The 22,610-nt window shown below is 37.0% G+C and overlaps 1 protein-coding gene across 1 annotated transcript in view; it reads left to right on the top strand.

Annotated features, from left to right (window-relative positions):
- Nucleotides 1-22,610, top strand: part of ANK2 (ankyrin 2) — a 381,624-nt gene that overhangs the window by 191,934 nt on the left and 167,080 nt on the right. The window contains exon 5 of the mRNA XM_051967124.1: nucleotides 854-952. Within this exon, the coding sequence (XP_051823084.1) occupies nucleotides 854-952 (99 nt within the window). The remainder of the gene's footprint in view (nucleotides 1-853; nucleotides 953-22,610) is intronic.

Genomic DNA, 22,610 nt, shown 5'->3' with positions numbered 1-22,610 from the left:
TTCAAATTATCCATGAATATGTTTTGAAAATAAAACCTTTATTACAACAGTAACAACAACAAAAAAACTCTCATTACTTACCAATGTTTTCCTTTAATTTTTTGAATCCATGGGAATAACATGGGAAATTTTATCCATATGTCTCTGAATTATTTATGCTTAAGTCATCAGTACGGTTTTGTAAAAATTAGCTTATGAGAGTCTTATTAATCGTTTTTATAAAGTCATAGAGTCATCTCTATTTTGAATGAGGATGTGATACTTTGCCAAAAAATAAAATAAAGAAGTTTGAATTTGATCCCAAATTCAAGTCTTGCAATTCTGGGGGGATTTTTATGGACCAATACTTAAAAATAAAGCAAGTTCACAGGTGTTTTTATTAGGAAAATTGACAGCATGTTCAGTGTAAATTGCTCTATTAGATTTAAAACATTATTAGTTTTGCCTATCACTAGCTTACATGTGATAAGTAATATTGTGGTATTAAAGAATAATGATTTGCTATCTTATGAGAAAGAAATTGCTTCTGGTTTATTATTTGGAGGCTTTGGAAAATACCTTTCCTTTACTGATTTTAAAAATGACGACACATATACATCTTGGAGAAATACTCTCAGACACCTTCATGAAGAAGACAATTAATAAGGACTATGTTTTATCATGTATGTGGTATGTGTGTGTATACATATGTATAGGGATAAAGATATACATGGGACAACTTTACCTTTTTAAACATACTTTTCTGCAATATTTATCTCATTTCTATAGTTTGGTATAGAAAGTTTTTTTTTAATCTTTGTTAATGCATTGAAAAAACTTCATCTTTTTTGCTCATTTTATTCTTTATCCTCAGAATGGCTTCACTCCTTTATATATGGCGGCTCAAGAGAATCATCTTGATGTAGTGAAATATTTGTTGGAAAATGGAGCTAATCAGAGCACTGCTACTGAGGTAAAACATGATTAGATCTAATGGTATCTCTCTGTCATTGTTCCTTTCATGAGTCTCCAGTGTGTAACTATAGGGGTGAATATTTTTTTAGCTACTGATGTGGGATACCCTATAGCTTGTTGTTCAGTTATTTTCAGTCCTATCTGACTCTTCATGACAACTTTTGGAGTTTTCTTGGCAAAGACTAGAGTTTGCCCTTTCTTCTCCAGCTCATTTTACATATAAGGAAACTGAGATGAAACTTGGATGAGAGTCTTCTTGACCCTTATAACTTACCTTTGTGAAAAGCATATTAATTATTTGTACTCTTTTCCCCAAAGAGACTAGTGATCATTAAGGTCTACATCATCATCATATTTTTTTAGGAATAAACATTATATGCATTTTATTTTTAGAGCTCCTTTGAACCAACTTAATTTCAGTAACTAAAAATCTTTGGAAGGAAGTCTATCTTAGTTTGTTTTGTGAAGAAGATGAGATCCACCAAAACTATTGAGTTGGAGGAAAAATAAAAATGAAATACTTTAGGAAGTACCGAATATTATTTTAGCTACTAATATTCACTTTGATTCCCCTCCCCAAAAAACTTTTCATCCTCTAACAATAAGGCTTCAAAGATGACTACAAAAATTTTCAGTATTGATATAAAAATTTGAGACGGAAATAAAAAATAGATGTTATATAAACATAGAATGTTACTCATAAATTAAACTTGATAAACTTAATTGGCCTACTTGGGAGACTTATAATAGTGAAATGCTTCCAAAACCCCTAAAATTTCAGTCTAGTAAATGAAACTTTCACACCCCTATAGCATAAATGTGATCCTGATTTTTATGGAATTGAATTCATTGCTTTCAGAGATATTTTCGTTCTAATTGGTAATTTGCATATGTGTTTAAGGGGACAAAATTTGGATAAGTGCAGGAGACAGATAAGTTTTTGCAAATCAGGAAAAAATTTTCGATATTTCTCTGAGATTTGGTCATAAATAGTAATCTAAAGACAAATCTAGGTATGTTGTTGATCTAATCTTGCAATTGGTACAAAATATCAACACCACCAGTACTTGACTGAGAACTTTTGCTTGGTGTTTGTTTCTGTTAGGTCCAATTAGCCATAGTTCACACCTGTCTTATGATCTTTTGTATTCTGTGGTTACTGTAAAATCTCAATCTGTTTCCAAAATTATCACTTCAGTGCAAGGCATTAGTGGAGGTCATATTACATTGTAAACTCTCAGAAACGTTAAAATCCTTTGTGATTTCCAGGCATCTTGGCAGAAATAAGGTGTTTGTAAGTGAACGAAATTACTGGATATTTAATCTTAGCTTATCTATAAATATTCAATAACTCTGTGATTAGATTTATGAAAACTTGATTGATTAGGATCATCCTTAAGTCATTACTAACAAATGCATTTATGGATGGCTCTATCTTTTAGCACTGTTACTTGAACTCTGTTGATTAATATCTCTGTCACACTGGGCAAGTCATTTATTAAACTTTAGTTTCCTTACTTGTAATGATGATCTTTCTAAGAGATGACCTTTGAGATTTCTTCTAACAGTAAATCAATAATTTTGCAGTCTTGTTTTGTAATAATGCCACTTAAAGTGGTAAGTATTTAAATGCTGGTTGTCATTTGCAAATACCTATATGGAAATCATTATCCATCTCTCTTCCCTATAGATTTGTAAGGCAGACTGAAGAAAGTATTTATTGTGAATCTGTTACTAGTTTGGTTAGCTACTATGGTTAGAAAATGTTTCAGTAATGGGCAAAGAACTTAGTTTCTTTGCCTTCCAAAGTATATAAAACATTAAAGATTTTTCAGTAGCACTGCTACTGAGGTAAAACATGCAAATAAAGCAAAAAAACTTTAAAAAAAAAAGTTTTAAGTCTGAAACTTTTGAAAAGTTTAAATTTTAGAAATTTACAGAAGTGTAGAATCAGTATTTTTCTTGGTAAAGAAATAGTTAAGAATAAATGCTTAAATATTTGAAGTTGTTGTTCAGTTGTATCCAAGTCTTTGCGACCCCATTTGGGTTCTCTCTCTTTTTTTCTCTCTTTCCTTTCTTTTCTTTCTTTCTTTCCTTTCTTTCTTTCCCAAAGATACTGAAGTATTTGCCATTTCCTTCTCCAGATCATTTTACAGATAAGGAAACTGAGGCAAGAAGGGTTAAGTGACTGCTTAGGGTTACACAGCTGTAAGTATTTGAGGCCAGATTTGAATTTATGAAGAATCCAGGCCAGCACTCTATCTACTGTACAACTTACCTGCTCCTAAATACTTGATATCTATCCTTAATTTGTGCCATGTAAATTTTGTTATAGTTTTGAATTTTCTCTCTTCATTGAATGTGATTATTATCCCTTATTCTTTCCTCTCCCTCTAAACTTTCAAATATAAACTTTAAAAAATGAAAATTTTGAGGACAACATTTAAATTTTCATTTACAATCTACTCTTTTTTCTTTGGCTACTGTTATTTTGACTGTTCATTGTGTAATGATGATTGAAATTTGTTATTTTGATATACATTTATAATATGGTTCTATTATACTCAATTAGAAAATAGCTCTGTTTCTAAAATTTTTACCTCTTTATCATCTGTCTCTCTCTTAAAAAATCATTTATTTCTACCAGTATTTATCTCTTCCTTTATTTCCCCATTGAACAATAAAAAAAAAAAGAAAATCCTAATAAATTTAATATGCCTTGTCCCGCAAAACAAAATTTCATATTGACTACCTCTAAAAGTGTCTCATTCTTCATTTTAACTCCATTATCCCTCTGGATGGAAATGGGTTGTATACTTGATATCTGTTCCTAGTTGTACTGTTCTTAGTTTGATAAGTCACGATTGGACAGATTATATAGTAGCCCTTATATAGTGATGTCATTCTGATCCTCTTAGATTACAAAAGATAACAACCAATTGTGGTTCACAATTGTAACAATTCCCATGTAGAAGCCACTATCATTATTACAATATATTTTCATCCCATGTGGACTTGTAATACAGAAACGTATTTTACCAATGCAGACCAACACATCATTTTTAATTTATATTATTAGTTATGTATGACACTGGGTAGTTAAGTGATTTATCCATGGTCACATAGCCAACATACACTATTTCAGAATCAGAACTTGAACTTGGGTCTTCCCAATTTCAAAGACCCATGCCCCTTGCTGAGCTCTCTCTCTCTCTTTCTTTCTTTTTCTCTCAGTATGATTTTTAACTGAGAGAATAGCTAGAATTCATTTGCTATGACCCTGTACCATTTACTTTTAACATTCTCTTTTCCTATTCTTAACCTTTGATAAATGGAAACTTGTAACTCAATACATTCTTTGAAATTTTTTATTGATGAGAGTATGTGAACAAATGGAGATCAGCTTAATATCATTCAACTTCTTCTTACTTGTGACCATTCCAGGATTTAACTTCCTTCTCTCCATTGGCCCCACTTCCACCCCCTACCCCCTGTTTTTAGAGGGAAGGGGATAGTATATTAAGCCATTTACTATCTAGGTTCCTATAACTTTAATTCATTTTTCTTGCTTAGCTGTTCATTCAGCTGTCCCTCTCTTTTACTTCATAGTAGAGAATCCAGTCACTTTGGCAATATTGTAGCTGGTAAAGACATGTAGGACTTTTGATTTATTCATACCAACAACCCTGGTAGATAAGTGCTTTTGTTGTCACCATTTTACAAATGACAAAACTAAGGCATTTCCCAAAGTTACATACCTAGTAAATGTATAAAATCTGGATTTGAACTTATGTTTTCCTAACTATCTAGTGCTCTATCTACCATGCCTTCTAGTTATAATTATTGCTGTTATTGTAATTGTTATTACTACTACTACTACTTCTAGTCATTCAGATTTGCAATCTCAGAATCACCCCTGATGTTTCCCTCTTATTTATCCTCTATATCTCTTCAGTTGTAGCGTCACTGGATCTGACCATTTCTACTTTCTCACATTTCTGTATTCACTCCCTCAGTCATTATCCTAATGTAAGCCCTCATCACCTCTTTTGAGAATTATTACCATATAGCGCCAATTGGTTTCCCTGATTCTAGCTTCTTCCCTAATTCATCCCCCACAAAATTGTCAAATTTAGTTTTAAGACACATCTCTCCCGACTCAAACATTTTTCAGTGACCCACTTCTGTCTTTAAGATAAAATACAAAATCTTTATGCTGACAATTAAATCTCTCCACAATCTGCTCCCAACTGCATTTCATTTCACTCCCCTTTTTTTGCACCCATTGTTCCCTCCTCACTGACTTATTACTTCTTTTCCACACTCTGCAGAAATGTATAATGCATCATCTACATTAGCAGCCCCAGTAAAGCTACAAATGAGGGAGATTTCTTAGGTCTCTTCAGTCCTTGAATCCTAAGATCCTTTATTTAGAGTTCTTATATTCTATCAGAGACTCTGAGAAATAACATCAAAAGGAAAGCTGTAGGTGGAGTCAGCATTATCGCAGAATTAGAAAACTTCTCATTTCATATAATCCAACTCTTATCTACCTAAATTCTATTTATAACACCCCATATAAATAATCAAATGAAATAACATGTATAAAGTGCTTTGGAAAGTTTAGGTTAACATCTACCCACTCTTTAAGGCAAAGAGTGATGTCTATCTCACTAACTTCAAAACTCATTTTGGTCTTTATAACACAAAATATTATATGACATTATCTGGCATATAAATGATTGAATGAATAAATGATTTAAAATACCTTTTGAAAATTAGGAAGATTTTTCTTTGTCTTATTTGACTGCTAACAGTCAATAAACCTTTTTAAACATTTACTATAGGCCAGATACCCTATTAAATGCATCAGATCTAAAGGCAGTAATGAAATTGTGTATGTCATTTAGGAATTTACATTCTTTGAGGGGAAACAGCACATTTACATTTAAGTAAATACATACTTTTGGTGATTTTTTTTTCTTCTTTAAAATAATATAATATGATGATTCTCTCTGGGGGAGAAGGTTTCTCAAGGAGATTTTTCTGGAGGCACTTAGTTGCAGTTGAAAGTACTAATCACCCAAATGCAGCCAGCTGGTAAAAATACAAATGTTTATTTCTCCTTCCAAGTCTTGTCTCTTTCCTTGGGCCTAAATAGCTAGATTCTCAGAGGCCTATCTCTCTGCTTGGTTCCAAGCGCTCCCTCCGAATGTCTCCAAATCCAAAGGTTTGTCCTTCAGCCTCTGCCTCTGCTTTCTTCAGCCTCCAGCCAGCACAGAGATGAATCTGTCTCTCTTGCCTTCTGAAGTAATTCTCTCCTGGCTCTAGCTCAACTCTCACTCATGGCTTCTTCTGACTTGATGCTCTCCTCTCCATGTAATTTGACTGAATTCTCGACTTGTAGCTTCTTCCTCTGAAAACTCTCTTGACTGTCCCCTTTAAAGCTCTATTTATTTGAGAGAGAGGAATTGTGGGATGTGAGAGAGAGGGATTATGGGTTTCTCCCATAGTGCTCTCTGACCCTAAGAGCTTTAAGGGAGGTATGAATTCACAAAGTTACAAAGTTTACTTTGTATTAATTAGTTCTACTTAGTACCTTGTTTCAGGTTCTGGCCCAAAACATCTTCTTGTAAGATCAGATCAATAATCTATCACCTCTAATGAGTTAGCAGTTTGTAAAGATTCCAACACATACTAAAAAAATTTAATTTCCCAAGGCAAATATAGGGAAATGGGTGAAATATTATGGGAATGATGGGGATTAAGAAAGATCTTGTGTGTCCTTTGAACTGAGGTTTGAAGGAAGTTAGGGTCTGAGGAGGGAATGGATGTGAGAAAATAATACAATCCAGAAGATGGGGGAAAGCCTATCCAAAAGCACAGGGAGGGGAAATGCAGCTAGGTTGTACAGTGGAAAAATCACTGAACTTAGAGTCAGGACCTGACTTTAAAACTAAGACACTGACTAGTTGTGTGACCCTGTGTATGACACTTAAGTGCTATTGTCATCTCTATTTTTATGAAAATTATCAAATGAGATAATACTTGCAAAGCTCTTAGTGTGATGTTGAGGGATGAGACTCTCAACAGCATTTGGGAGTCCCCAGGTTGGTGTTGCAGATTTTGCAAAAGAATTCGCAGTCCCAATTTCCAAATTGAGGCTTGGCAAAAAAGAGTTTATTTACACTTAGCAGCTCTCAGTGGGCTAGGATCTGAGTAGAAAGATAGCAGTGTATTGGGAGACAAGAATTCAATTTTATTTAGTCTTCTGTGACCCAAGGATAAGGAGCCATCTTTGGATGAATTGAAGGAATAATCTCTAGGTCAGTTACAGGTGATGATTATTCCTGAGGCCAGAAACTAAAGAGTGATCTCCAAGTGAATTGAGGATGGGGGTAATTTTAGGAGTTTCCCAAGGCCAGGTAGAAGGGTGTGTATGGGGGAGGGGTGGTTGTGAGCCCAAACCTGGGGATTAAGAGTTTTCTGACCCAGGCCCCCACAAAGATCAGGGGACCAAAGAGTCCTATTATAGCATTCACCCCTCAAGCAGTCACCCCCAAATTCATTTGGAGCAAAGAGACAAAGGTCTCATCTTCTGGAGATGTTTTAGGCTGACAAAGGCCATAGAGCTGTTCCTATGCAAAAAAAAGCATATACCCCAAATCTATTTGTCAATCTTCCCCTGGGTATGTGCCCCTTTTCTGAACCGGCTTCAGGAGAGGGGGAGGTTTAACAGCTCCTTCAGGATTTACTTGGGCACAAACAGGGCAGGTCTGGTGGACCTGTCTGATTGTTTCTCCCACCTTGTGACTAGTAAAAATACATTTCACAAAGAATTGAAGGTCATTTCTTCCTAAGTGGATAACTTGTTGAAGACCAAAAATAAGTTTCCACTGACTTGCCTCTGGGATTAAAAATTGGTTTGAAGGTGTTTGAAACCAGACTGAAGGAGAAAGGGTGTATCCCCTTTCTTCTGCAAAAGCTTATTCTTGTGAACTATACAAAGGGGTATAAGAATCAGAGATCTAGGGGATTAAAGGTGCCATAGTCAGAGATAAATGGTCAGCAGCACTAGGGGATTAAAGGTGCCATAGTCAGAGATAAATGGTCAGCAGCACTAGAACCATGAAATGGGTTCATGCCAGGAGGGGAAGATCTTGATCTGAAGATGGCAGCAACAACATCTAGAGGATGTTGAGTTTCCAGGTCAGTTAAACCATGATCTTCAGATTGAACGAGTAGTTGGAAGTTAGTATCTTGGAGCCTGGAGGAAACAAATCTCACAAGCAGGCTAAAAATGGGGTGGCATCCAGGGTGGAGATGGCAACATTTGGGAATGGGACCTTTGCAAATAATGCATCAGGTCCCACTTGTGGACAGCCCTGAGGATACTGATGACCCACCCAACAATCCTGAATGTCCCCACTGACCATGGAATTCTCTAAAAGACTCAGGAGTTAACACCCTACTGGCAGGGGCCACAGAATGACACCAACAAAGCTGGAGAGAAAATGCTAGGAGCAAAGTTCTCATCATTGGAGAGGGAAATAGTAAGGAAGAAGACTAGAGTTAGAGAAAGAACACAGACAATTTCACCCTTCTTTCTCCCAAGTCTTTTCAGGAGACCTGTGGAAGAATAGCTAAAGATTTTTTATGGATTCACAGGAATATTCTGAAATAGCTGAGGGAGAAGTAACAGAAGCAGCATTTTTAATTCTAGAAACAATGAGTCCAGTTGGGGAATCCTTCCAGTTTGACTGATGTTGGAGCAATCAGAATGACCTTATATGGTCCTTTACACTTTATACCCAGAAGGTCAGTACCTTAAGGCTTCCAAGATTTCAATTATACTATGTTCCTTGGATTTACAGGGATGGCAGTCTGAGTATGAGCCTCTGTAGGTTTAAGGAGATGTTCATTTGTGTCTTCAGAAAGGGCTTTCTGGACTGCACCAAGCTGTGTGGCAAACTGAATGATCAGATGCTGTTCTGGATCTTCAAAAATATCAGAGGTTAGGAAAGGCTTCCCATAAAGAAGTTCAAAGGGGCTAAGCTTAATGTTCTTTAGAGGTACAATGCAGACTCCCTTTAGGACTAAGAAGTCCTAATGGGAGATTCTTCACCCAATCCTCTTGAGTCTCTAAGCACAGTTTAGTAAGTACTCCCTTGAGGGTGTGAATCATTTTCTCCACCTTCAGAAGACTGAGGTGAAGGTGGTAAATGATTATAAGTGCTTAGACCATGTAATGAGTTATCTGAGAAATGAAGGCCAGGCCATTGTCACTCTAGGAGTGATAGGCAGGCCAAAGTGAGGTAAGATCTTTTTTAGAAAGCACTTTGATACCTTTTGAGCATTCTCAGTCCTGCAGGGAAAAGCTTCTATCTAATTAGTAAAGGTGTCAACAAAGACCAAAAGTAACTTGAAACAAGGAAGCATATACCCCAAATCTATTTGTCAATCTTCCCCTGGGTATGTGCCCCTTTTCTGAATCGGCTTCAGGAGAGGGGGAGGTTTAACAGCTCCTTCAGGATTTACTTGGGCACAAACAGGGCAGGTCTGGTGGACCTGTCTGATTGTTTCTCCCACCTTGTGACTAGTAAAAATACATTTCACAAAGAATTGAAGGTCATTTCTTCCAAAGTGATTAACTTGTTGAAGACCAAAAATAAGTTTCCACTGACTTGCCTCTGGGATTAAAAATTGGCTTGAAGGTGTTTGTAACCAGACTGAAGGAGAAAGGGTGTATCCCCTTTCTTCTGCAAAAGCTTATTCTTGTGAACTATACAAAGGGGTATAAGAATCAGAGATCTAGGGGATTAAAGGTGCCATAGTCAGAGATAAATGGTCAGCAGCACTAGTAGCTGAATCTGCAAACCTATTCCCCTTGACTTGAAGTGAATCTCCCTTCTGGTGTCCTTTACAAAATATGGCTGAAACCTCTCTAGGTTCGTGGACAGCTTGCAATAGTTGTAGAGTTTCCCTGGCATATTTGATAAGAGAATTCTTTGCTGTCAAAAGTCCCCTTTCTTTTTATATAGCTTCATAAGCATGCAAAATATGAAAAGCATATTTGGAGTCTGTATAGATGTTCACTCTCATTCCTTTCCCTAGTTCCAAAGCTCTGGGTAGGGCAATGAGTTTAGCTTTCTGAGCAGAAGTCTCAGGAAGTAGTGGCTAAGCTTCCAGGGTACAATTGATGTTCACCACAAAATAACCTGCCTTTCTTTCTCTATTTTCAAGAAAACTAGACATCTGTAAACCATTCACCATCTGGGTTGTCAAGAGGAATGTTCTTCAAATCAGGGACATGAAGTAGACAGAATCTAAAGCTTCCTCACAATTATGAATGATATCGCCCGACTGAGTGTTGTCAGGGAGCAGAGTAGCAGGGTTAAGAGTATGACACACCTGGAGAGTCAGTTCAGGGATGTCTGGCAGAAGAGCCTGATCTGTAGTAATGTTGTGTCTTAAGAGCTCAAAGTATGAGCCAGCCCATTGATGTCAGAGATGAGATGAATGAGGCAGGAGACTCATAGAGTATGAAAAGAGCTCCAGTTTATTATGCTGTAGAGCCTTGTTGATATATATTTGTGTAAGTGGGATCAGCGTGTGAACAGTAGACAATTCCCAAGCACCATTAAGAGAAGCAGCTGGGGGCTTTGTGTATGCATGGTATCTGTCAATGGGAGGAGAGCCAATCCAGCAATCTAGCAATTTGCTCAAAGTGAGAGGCCCTATTAAAGCATCCCCACTCACGAGCAACTACTCTGTGATTCTCAGACCGAAACCCATTCCCATGACACACATCACTGCTTCTTGCTCAACAAGGGCATTTCTGCAGCATGGCAGAAAACTTATTGTGCACCAAAAGTAGAGATGGCCTCTGTATTCCTTCTTGGGGGAATCCCATACCTAGCATAGTAAGCCTCCCACTATCAAGCCCTTTGACTTCTAAAATGCTCTGAACCTGGTGGGAACTTAAAACCTCTAGTGGCTGTCCTAGGTTGAGTTTTGAGGCTTCTTCAATTAGAAGGGCTGTAGCAGCCACTGCTCTAAGGCATTCGAGCCATCCTAAGGATACTAAATCCAGTTTCTTTGAGAAGTAGGAAAACAATCTGTGGTCAAATCCAGAAGCCTGAGCTAAAACCCTCAAGGTCTGGCCCCTTTTTTTCGCCCATATACAGAGTGAATGGCTTTTCTAAATTAAGTAGGGCCAGGGCAAGGGCAGAAGTCAGTTTGGCTTTCAGGGTCTTTTTTATTTTGGCCTGATTAGGCCCCAGTCAAGGGGAAGATTGTCAGGGCCTTGAATAGAATCATAGAGGGGCTTGGCAATAATATCAAAATTAGGTATCCAAATTCTGCAAAAAACAGCCATGCCTAGGAAGGTTGCATAGCTATTTCTTTGAGACAGATTTTGGGAGAGATAAGATGGTCTGCTTTCTCTCTTCTTTCAGGAAATGGGATATGGGAGTTAGTTCATGGCCCAGATATTTGACAGATTGGCAGGCAATGTGGGCTTTGGATAAGGAGACCCTGTAGCCTCTGGAGACTTTTTTAAATGGTTGCATCTAAGGAAGCCTTTTGGGTGGGACTGCAGATTAAAATATCATCCACACAACCAGATGAGACTGCAGTTAAGCAGCTCCAAATCCCTCAGATCCCAATGTCTGTTTGAATATTCCAGAAGCCCTGGGGCAAAACTGTCCAAGTTAATCGGTGAGGATGTTCCTCAGGCTTCCTCCATTCAAAAGTAAAAAGAAATTGTGAGTTTTTACACAAAGTTACACAAAAGAAGAAGGCATCATTAAGTTTTAGCGTGGAAAACCATTTTGTGTTCCCTGGGATCTGAGTAAAGATAGTGTAGGGGATTGGGCTATAACTGGGATATAACAGCTTCATTAACTGCTTTTAGGTCCTGTACCATACTCCCCATTCAGTTTTCTAACAGGGAGGAATTGGGGTATTGCAGGGAGACTCTCATTCAGAAGTTATAATCCCTCCCGAGCGTCTGGCTTTATTGGGGATTGGCATTTATGAGGGAATACACCGGGGTCCTGCAGTCATGTTAAAATTGGGATACTGGGGACTTCTGGTCAAGATGGTGGAAAGGAGGCACACAGCTGTGTAAGCTCCGTGTTTTCTCTCAGAATCCATTTCATGACAAGCCTCTGAATTAATGCTTGACTGAAAAAAAAACCCCACAAATAGTTACCAAGAGAAGACATCCGTGAAATTCTCCAGGAAAGGTCTGTTTTTGCTCGAGGGTGGGGATGGCACAGGCTGAGGGCAGGCAGTGGCAGCAAGAACACAGGAGGCAGCTCACAGCCAAGCAGACCAAAGCAGGGTGGGGTGTGATCTCAGCCATCTCTGCCGGGAGAGCTTTGCTACAGGATTGGATACTTTGCCCTGACAGCAAGCCAGCAGACAAGCAGTTAAGCTAAAAACACAGGGGATGAAGAATACAACCCCAAACAGCTGGAGTCTCTTGGGACCTGGCCACCCCTCCCCCACGGTGTCTCCCCACTCTCTCAGAGTCTCAGAGAGCAGGCGCAGCACAGCCATCACTGTCCTGCTAGTGCCTTGCAGTCTGTAGAGGAAGCTCGATAATACTACCCAGCCACCCCCTCAAAAGAAGCAGATTCCATTTGGTTTTTTTTTTTTTTTCTTTTTTTCTTTACTAGTTTGTCTTTGATTCTTCTCTGACAAAATGAGCAAAAAATTGAAAAGGACTTTAACCATTGATAGCTTCTATATGGATAGAGAGCAGACTCTAAATCCTGAGGAGACTAAAAACAGACTGTCTCCAGGTGAATCCCCATAGGAGGAGATCATCTGTTCCTCAGCACAGATGAATCTCATAGAAGAAATTAAAAAGGCTCTCACAAGAGAGCTAGAAGAAAAATGGGAAAAGGAGAGAGAGGCTTGTTAAGAGAGTCTGGAGAAGTCATCCCACTCATTTAAAGACAGAGTGAATAAAGAAATCAAATCCTTGAAAAATAGGATTAGCGAACTGGAAACAGAAAATAGCTCTCTAAAAAATAAAATTGGTGAAATGGAAAAAAATTCCATAGAACACAACAACTCAATTGGACAATTAGAAAAAGATATAAAAAAAGTGAGTGAAGAAAATACTTCATTGAAAATCAGAATGGAAAAAATGAAATTGAATGACTTGAGGAGACAACAAGAATCAGTCAAGCAAAACCAAAAAAATCAAACAATGGGAAAAAAAAGTGAAATAACTTCTTGGGAAAACAACAGACCTGGAAAATAGATCTAGGAGAGACAATCTGAGAATTATTGGACTCCCTGAAAAAGATGATGAAAAAAAGAACCTGGACACTATTTTCCAGGAAATTATCAAAGAGAACTGCCCAGAAACAGGAACAGAAACAGAGGGTAAAATAGACATTGAAAGAATTCATCAATCACCTGCTGAAAGGGATCCTAAAATCAAAACACCAAGAAATATAGTGGCCAAATGCCAGAACCCTCAGACGAAGGAAAAAATAGTGCAAGCAGCTAGAAAAACCTAATTCAAATATAGAGGAGCCACAATAAGGATTACCCAGGGTCTAGCAGCATCCACATTAAAGGATCAAAGGGCCTGGAATATGATATTTCAAAAGGCTAAGGAACAAAGTATGCAAACAAGAATAACTTACCCAGCCAGAATGAGCATCTTTTTCCAGGGAAGAAGATGGTCATTCAACGAAAGAAGCGAATTTCACCTATTTTTGATGAAAAAACCAGAACTTAACAAAAAGTTTGATCTACAAATATAGAACTCAAGAGAAACCTAGAAAGGTAAAAAGAAATCTTGGGAACTATATTTCTGCCATAAAGATGTATAAAGAGTACATGTATACTTTGTCCTAGAAACTAGAGGTGGAAAGGACACACATCTCATGAAGAGGCAAAGAAACCTATTATATCTAAGGAAAAGAATGGAAGGGGATGAATATAGTGAGTATCTTACTGCCATCAGAATTGGCTTTAAGAGAAAAATTTTAGACATATTCAATTTATGGTGAAACTTCTCCCACCTTCCATTGAAAAGCAAGAAGGGAAAAGTGAAAAGGGAAGGAATAAGCTAAGCAGAAGGGAATACGGAAACTGTGAGGGAAAGGAGTAAGATGGGGGGAGGAACTCTAAGGTGGAGGGAGGGATACTAAAAATGGAGGGCTGTGAGAAGCAAGTGGTGCTCACAAGCTTAATACTGGTAAGGGGGATAAGGAGGAAAGAAGGGAGAAAAGCATAAACAGGGGTTAACAAGATGGCAAGTAATACAGAATTGGTAATTTTAACCATAAATGTGAATGGGGTAAACTCCCCCATAAAGAGGAAGCAGTTAGCAGAATGGATTAAAAGCCAGAATCCTACAATATGTTGTTTACAGGAAACACACCTGAAGCAGGAAGATACATGCAGGTTAAAGGTAAAAGGTTGGAGCAAAATCTACTATGCTTCAGGTGAAGTCAAAAAAGCAGGGGTAGCCATCCTGATCTCAGATCAAGCTAAAGCAAAAAATGATCTAATTAACAGAGAAGAAGGGCACTATATCTTGCTAAAAGGTAGCATAGATAATGAAGCAATACTAACATTAAACATATATGCACCAAGTGGTATAGCATCTAAATTCTTAAAAGAGAAATTAAGAGAGCTGCAAGAATAGACAGCAAAACTATAATATTGGGAGATCTCAACCTTGCACTCTCAGAATTAGATAAATCAAACCACAAAATAAATAAGAAAAACGTCAAAGAGGTAAATAGAATACTAGAAAAGTTAGATATGATAGATCTCTGGAGAAAACGAAATGGAGACAGAAAGGAGTACACTTTCTTTTCAGCAGTTCATGGAACCTACACAAAAATTGGCCATATATTAGGACATAAATCAAACTCAAATGCAGTAAAGCAGAAATAGTAATAAATGCATCCTTTTCAGACCACGATGCAATGAAAATTACATTCAACAAAAAGCCAGGGGAAAGTAGACCAAAAAATAATTGGAAACTAAATAATCTCATACTATATAGAATGATTGGGTGAAACAGCAAATCATAGATATAATTAATAACTTCATCCAAGAAAATGACAATAATGAGACATCATACCAAAATGTGTGGGATGCAGGCAAAGTGATAATAAGGGGAAATTTCATCTAGAGGCCTATTTGCATAAAATAGAGAAAGAGAAGTCAATGAATTTGACTTGCAACTAAAAATGCTAGAAAAGGAACAAATTAAAAACCCCTAGTCAAACACTAAACTTGAAATTCTAAAAATAAAAGGAGAGATGAATAAAATTGAAAGTAAAAAACTATTGAATTAATTAATTAATAAAACTAAGAGTTGCTTCTATGAGAAAACCAACAAAATAGACAAACCCTTAGTAAATCTGATTAAAAAAGGAAAGAGGAAAATCAAATTGTCAGGCTTAAAAATGAAAAGGGAGAACTCACCATTAATGAAGAAGAAATTAGAGCAATAATTAGGAGTTACTTTGCCCAACTTTATGCCAATAAATTCGACAACTTAAATGAAATGGAAGAATACCTTCAAAAATATAGCTTGCCCAGACTAACAGAAAAAGAAATAAATATCTTAAACAGTCCCATCTTAGAAAAAGAAATAGAACAAGCTATTAACCAACTCCCTAAGAAAAAATCCCCAGGACCAGATGGATTTAAATGTGAATTCTACCAAATATTTAAAGTACAATTAACTCTAATGCTATATAAACTATTTGAAAAAATAGGGATTGAAGGAGTCCTACCAAACTCCTTTTACAACACAGACATGGTACTAAACCAAGTAGGCTGAAAACAGAGAAAGAAAATTATAGACCAATCTCTCTAATGAATATTGATGCTAAAATCTTAAATAAAATATTAGCAACAAGATTACAGAAAATCATCCCCAGGATAATACACTATGACCAAGTAGGATTTATACCAGGAATGCAGGGCTGGTTCAATATTAGGAAAACTATTAGCATAATTGACTACATCAATAACCAAACAAACAAAAACCATATGATCATCTCAATAGATGCAGAAAAAGTATTTGATAAAATCCAACATCCATTCCTAATAAAAACACTTGAGAGCATAGTAATCAATGGACTTTTCCTTAAAATAGTCAGGAGCATACATTTAAAAACCATCAGTAAGCATCATATGCAACGGGGAAAAACTGGAACCTTTCCCAGTAAGATCTGGAGTGAAGCAAAGTTGCCCACTATCACCATTATTATTCAATATTGTATTAGAAACACTAGCCTCGGCAATAAGAGTCAAGAAAGAGATGAAAGGAATTAGAGTAGGCAATGAGGAAACCAAACTATCACTCTTTGCAGATGATATGATGGTATACCTAGAGAACCCCAGAGATTCTACTAAAAAGCTATTAGAAATAATTCATAACTTTAGCAAAGTTGCAGGATATAAAATAAATCCTCATAAATCCTCAGCATTTTTATACAGAGATACAAAGAGAAATTCCATTCAAAATAACTTTCGACAGCATAAACTATTTGGGAATCTATCTACCAAAGGAAAGTCAGGAATTATATGAGCAAAATTACAAAAAACTTTCCACACAAATTAAGTCAGACTTAAATAATTAGAAAAATATTAAGTGCTGTTGGATAGGCCGAGCGAATATAATAAAGATGACAATACTCCCTAAACTAATCTATTTATTTAGTGCTATACCAATCAGACTTCCAAGAAAATATTTTAATGATCTAGAAAAAATAACAACAAAATTCATATGGAACAATAAAAGGCTGAGAATCTCAAGGGAATTAATGAAAAAAAAAAAAATCAAAGGAAGATGGCCTAGCTGTACCTGATCTAAAACTATATTATAAAGCAGCAGTCACCAAAACAATTTGGTATTGGCTAAGAAACAGATTAGTTGATCAGTGGAATAGGTTAGGTTCACAAGACAGAATAGTCAACTATAGCAATCTAGTGTTTGACAAACCCAAAGATCTTAACTTTTGGGATAAGAATTCATTATTTGACAAAAACTGCTGGGATAACTGGAAATTAGTATGGCAGAAATTAGGCATGGACCCACACTTAACACCATATACCAAGATAAAATCAAAATGGGTCCATGATTTAGGCATAAAGAATGAGATTATAAATAAATTAGAGGAACATAGGATAGTTTATCTCTCAGACTTGTGGAGGAGAAAGAAATTTGTGACCAAAGATGAACTAGAGACCATTACTGATCACAAAATAGAAAATTTTGATTACATCAAATTAAAAAGCCTCTGTACAAACAAAACTAATGCAAACAAGATTAGAAGGGAAGCAACAAACTGGGAAAACATCTTCACAGTTAAAGGTTCTGATAAAGGCCTCATTTCCAAAATATATAGAGAACTGACTCAAATTTATAAGAAATCAAGCCATTCTCCAATTGATAAATGGTCAAAGGATATGAACAGACAATTTTCAGATGATGAAATTGAAACTATTACCACTCATATGAAAGAATGTTCCGAATCACTATTGATCAGAGAAATGCAAATTAAGACAACTCTGAGATACCACTACACACCTGTCAGATTGGCTAAGATGACAGGAAAAAATAGTGATGAATGTTGGAGGGGATGCGGGAAAACTGGGACACTGATGCATTGTTGGTGGAGTTGTGAACAAAACCAACCATTCTGGAGAGCAATCTGGAATTATGCCCAAAAAGTTATCAAACTGTGCATACCCTTTGATCCAGTAGTGCTACTACTGGGCTTATACTCCACAGAGATACTAAAGAAGGGAAAGGGACCTGTATGTGCCAAAATGTTTGTGGCAGCCCTGTTTGTAGTGACTAGAAACTGGAAAATGAATGGAGCCTATCAATTGGAGAATGACTGAGTAAATTGTGGTATATGAATGTTATGGAATATTATTGTTGTGTAAGAAATGACCAGCAGGATGAATACTGTCCAGAACCTGCTGGACAGTGTGTGTAAAAGGCCCTGCGAAGAGAAAAGAGGAAGGGCGGGACAAGAGACGCACAGAAGGGAGATAAGACAGGCTTTCTGATCAAGTCTCGTTTATTGTGGGCAAAAGTACAAGTATTTATGGTGGTTTGTGAGGGAGTGGGGGTCGTGCAAACTCAGTACAGAGGAGACCCTAGACAAAGGGTTTGTTTCCCACCGAAAGAGGAGTTAACCAGAGGCCTTTGATGATGTAGGAAGCTCCAGGAGGCGTCTAGATGTCTGATTGTTCAAGGTTAGAGGAGTCTTTAGGAATGTGGCTTTATCACCTGTAGATTAGTGCTGGCTCCCCACAGGTCCCCCTTTTTGTATTTATATAAAGAATAGAATTTTTCACTTCCCGACCTGTGCTTGGCTTAGGTTGTCCCTATGGGGAGAAGCCTTACCCGTCATAGGAAGGATGTACAGAAACATCTCTTCCTGGTTTAGGTTGGCTAGTCCTTGACGGATCTTACCCATCATTGGCTAACCAGGTCTCGATGTTTTTTGGAAATTTTGATTGTTCATATGAGCATCAAAGGGGTCATCATCAGTCTCAAGACGATGATAGTGTATATGAATGGGTTTTGCCAGTGCACTATCTATCTGGGACTTTACAAAGGATGTGATTTTCCGGAAAGCCCAGGGTCCAAAGGACAAAAGTACGAGAAAGCCAATTAAAGGCCCAAGTAAGGGAAGGATATAAGGGAGGATCCCACGGAGCCCACTCCAAAGAGGATTGTCAAAGAGCTCTTGGTGCCGCTTAATCAAATCTTCCTGGAGTCTCCTAATTTTGTCCCTAACAATACCGGATTTGTTTGCATAGAAGCAACAGCGTTCTTGGAGGGCTAAACATATCCCTCCTTGTTCTGCAGTGAGGAGGTCCAGGCCTTGTCTGTTTTGCAAGACAACATCAGCTAAACTATTGATCTGATCCTGAAGATCATTTATAGTACTGGAGAGGGCCTGGATGCAAGTGCCAGTCCATGATCTCATTTTAAAAATTGCTGCTCCAGGCTGTGAAATGTGAGTGTGCCATGCTGACAGTCAAAGCTGATCAAAGCTGATCCAGGTCGCAGAAGCAAGCCAATATCTGTAATTTGACCAAAATCTAGAACAAAAAACACAAATCTAACAAAGAAAGATTAGATCATTCTTAGATAGAAAGACTCAATTCACCAGACTGCTGCAGAACATGAGGAGGCCAAAATGGATTGGCCAGCAGTTTCCTATGTGAAGAGATGAGTTTGCTTTACAGGACAGGCAAACGGGTGCAGTCTTACAGACCATTATTAATTATCCTCTTATCATGTAGAAAACTTAAAGAAACAAAACACAAATATCCAGTAACAGGCAGATGACCAGGTGAAATACTCAGTTGCCCAAGCATTTAGGATACAATGATTACATATAACCAGACTGAAAATAGCAAGGCATGACATAATTGAATTACATTAGCAGTTCTAGTGACCATTGCTCTGATCAGAGAGATCAGTTACAGAAGGAAAAATGCAAGAACATAACTATAACATAATGTAAGCAGTTAAAACTCAATCTTCAGCAGATAACCTTATAGTAATAACAGAAAGAAGTTTTGTCTCAGTAAGTTCACAACTTAGAACAATTATCAAATCCAGGTAGATGTTACATGAGTGAACATTATACATACAAATCATTTTGCTTTTAAAATACCCAATACATAGAAAAATATCCCAAATTGCATATTGTCCATAACAGAAACATTGTCAAAAGGACAAAGGAAAAAACTGTTATTTTCAGAGGCCCTTTAAATAACCTCAGGATGACCCAATACAATCAATTTAAACTTATACAAAAGACCCAATTCCACATAAAAGAATTCAAGAAGTTTCTTTAATTAGCAATTAAACTTTTAGAAATATTCCTACCAAAGTATGGACCACATTTATGACCATATTCCTTAAACAAGAAAACCTTTATGTATCAAAAACAAATATTCAATTAACATAAAAGTAAGCATGCCCTTAAAAATCAGTTTACTGTACTGTCCATAATCAGATTAAAAAAAAAAAAAAACGGCAGGAACACACTTAGAGGGGTGAGGGGAGGAGAGGATTCCACATAGCCACCCTTCCCCTATTCCTGCCCGCTAGGAAAAAAAAAAATTCCTTCAGCTTCCCCACTCAATTTCCTACATGGAGATCCTTTTCAAGATTTAACTCATCAGTTTATTTACTTTCTTCCCAAATCTACCAAGTTCCAAACCTTCTCCTTCCTTCAAAAACCTGTAAGATTCACACTATAGTGAACAGCCCAAACCTCCATAAAACCCACACATGTCCAGCAGAGCTGGATTTAAAGTATGACTTATGTTAACAAATAACTCAACATATTTCAGATGGTAACAAACTGAATCAAACAGCTGTTTTTAAAAGTTTTTTTTTTTCTTTTTCACCACCTTTCTTCTAACAGCTATCAGCATCTTATCTCCAAAGCTTTTTATTGCCCAGGCCAGGCTAAGCTTGAATTTTATTGTTCTTTAGTAGGCTTTTCCTTAAAAAAGTTTAAAATCACAAGCAAATGTTCCTTATTCATTGTTTTTAAAACTTAACAAAGCTCTTAAATCAGCAAACAGACTAGGAGCTTTTTTCCAGGACCTCCACCCCCAGAGAGAAGTTTGTTTCACCTTGAATTCCTTTTATTTATTTATTATTTTTTTTCAGAATCCAAAGGGGCTTTGTGAACTTCCAAGCCTGTTTAGTGCTTTTCTCTGCCTTCACAGAGAATGCCTAGATATTCCATTCAAACTTCTTTTCTTTAAATGTTAGCATACTGCTCTTCTATATATATTTAACTTTCCAAACTTTCAAATCCCTTTCAATCAATTTTTTTAAAATTCATTTCTTTTCTTTTTCTTTTTCCCCTTTTCTCCCTTTTTTTCACAGGCTGCTGCAGTCAGCCAGAGACAGAAGGAGAAAGATTTTTCAAGCTTCTTGATATTTTCTAAGCCTGCACACAGAGGCTGAATTCTTATCTCTTACAAGTTTGCTAACTTTTAACACAGACACACAGAGACACACGTGGAGTTCCATTTTACTAAGCACAGTTGCAACGTTGTTCTTTAAAATTTTTCAACCAACAACAAAAACAGACAGACAAATCACACAGAACATAGAACACACATCACACAGACTACATAGTTACAACATTAAACAAACATATAACACTTACCCAGAGGATATCTTCCAGCGTCCCAGAAAATATCCATCTCAGAACTTTTAAACCCATCGGTTTTATTCTGAGACCACAGATAGCTAGCAAACAGACCAGAACAGAACCAGAAAAGAATCAAAAGGTCTATTCTCTTGTTTATCTTGCTAATTTATAACCTCAGAGCAAATAGTCTTCAGTCTTAATGGGTCAGAGGGGGAGGGGAGTTTTACAGTTTAGAAGATTGAGACAGAACAGTTAAGGAAACTGAGACAAGGGAAACTAGTTCAGGGAAACTGAGTCAGGACAGTTAAAGATAACTGTGGCATAACATTCCACACTCTCTCTCCTAAATATTCAAACCTTTGAATATTAGCACCTTCCTCTAGATAGCACCATAATTTTGACCAACCCAAAATAAAACTAGAAAAATATAAGGACTCATATGGCAAGAGCAAGTCTCCCCCTGATAACCCCAGAGTTAATAGCTTAACATGTCAGGTCCTCTACAGTTCTCAGCCAGAGAATCCAGTTTGAGATGGAAATTAAATCTGTGGTCATTTGTGCACTTAACTAACAGCAGGGCCCAAGGACTCAACCCACTCCAAGGGAGAGAGTAAGGCGTGGAGTAGCTTCACGGTCCCCGCCCAGAGCTGCTGCTACTAAAATACAGATTTCTGAGCAGATTATGAAAAGCAGGCAAACTCCAAACTTTTTAAATGCCTGATATCAAACAAGGTCCTTTGAAATGCTGAGGTACTAATTAATGAACTGGGGTTACAGGATTGAAGAAAAACAGATCAGAGAGACTGACAGTCCCAAGTCAGGTGTCTGATTTCTAAAACTTTTCTAAAAAAATATAATCCCAAAAACTGAGTCTGCCAGCTCAATTTTAACAAAATAAGGGATTCTAAAGCTAAAATATTCAAATCCAATCTGAACTAGTGAGATAGGGGGTGGGGCAGAAATGCCTAAGGAAGAGTGAATAGGAGCTAGGGGTTCCCATTCTTTCAGGTATGTTGAAAAAAAATACACCAGTTTCCCAATGTTCTATCTTTTCCTCCCCTTTTATTTTTTATTTATTATTATTATTATTTTTTTTCTCACGGAAAGGAATTATCAAATGACTATTCCCCATATTTAAACCCCAAGAGTGAATCAAAATCCCTATACATAACAGAGTAGTACAGTAGCATGTCCTTAAAAGCCCTTAAACATAACAGCAATGATTACACAGTTTTAACAAATCCCATCCCAAGTCTTAAACACACAGTAATAGATGATCCAGGCAAGGTTTAACAGTCAGTCATCAATCATTCCCAAAGTCCCTCATATCAGTCCAAAGTACACTAGATGCAGGGTCAGTTAAAGAAAAGCTATTGAAGGAGTAGATTTTTTTCCCTGTCTGTTATCTCTTTTTCATTGTTATGGGAACTTAATTTGAGCCTAGAATTGGTGCAC

The sequence above is a fragment of the Antechinus flavipes genome, chromosome 6, assembly GCF_016432865.1.
Source record: "Antechinus flavipes isolate AdamAnt ecotype Samford, QLD, Australia chromosome 6, AdamAnt_v2, whole genome shotgun sequence".
Taxonomy (NCBI): Eukaryota; Metazoa; Chordata; class Mammalia; order Dasyuromorphia; family Dasyuridae; genus Antechinus; species Antechinus flavipes.
This window is presented reverse-complemented; position numbering and strand designations above follow the sequence as displayed.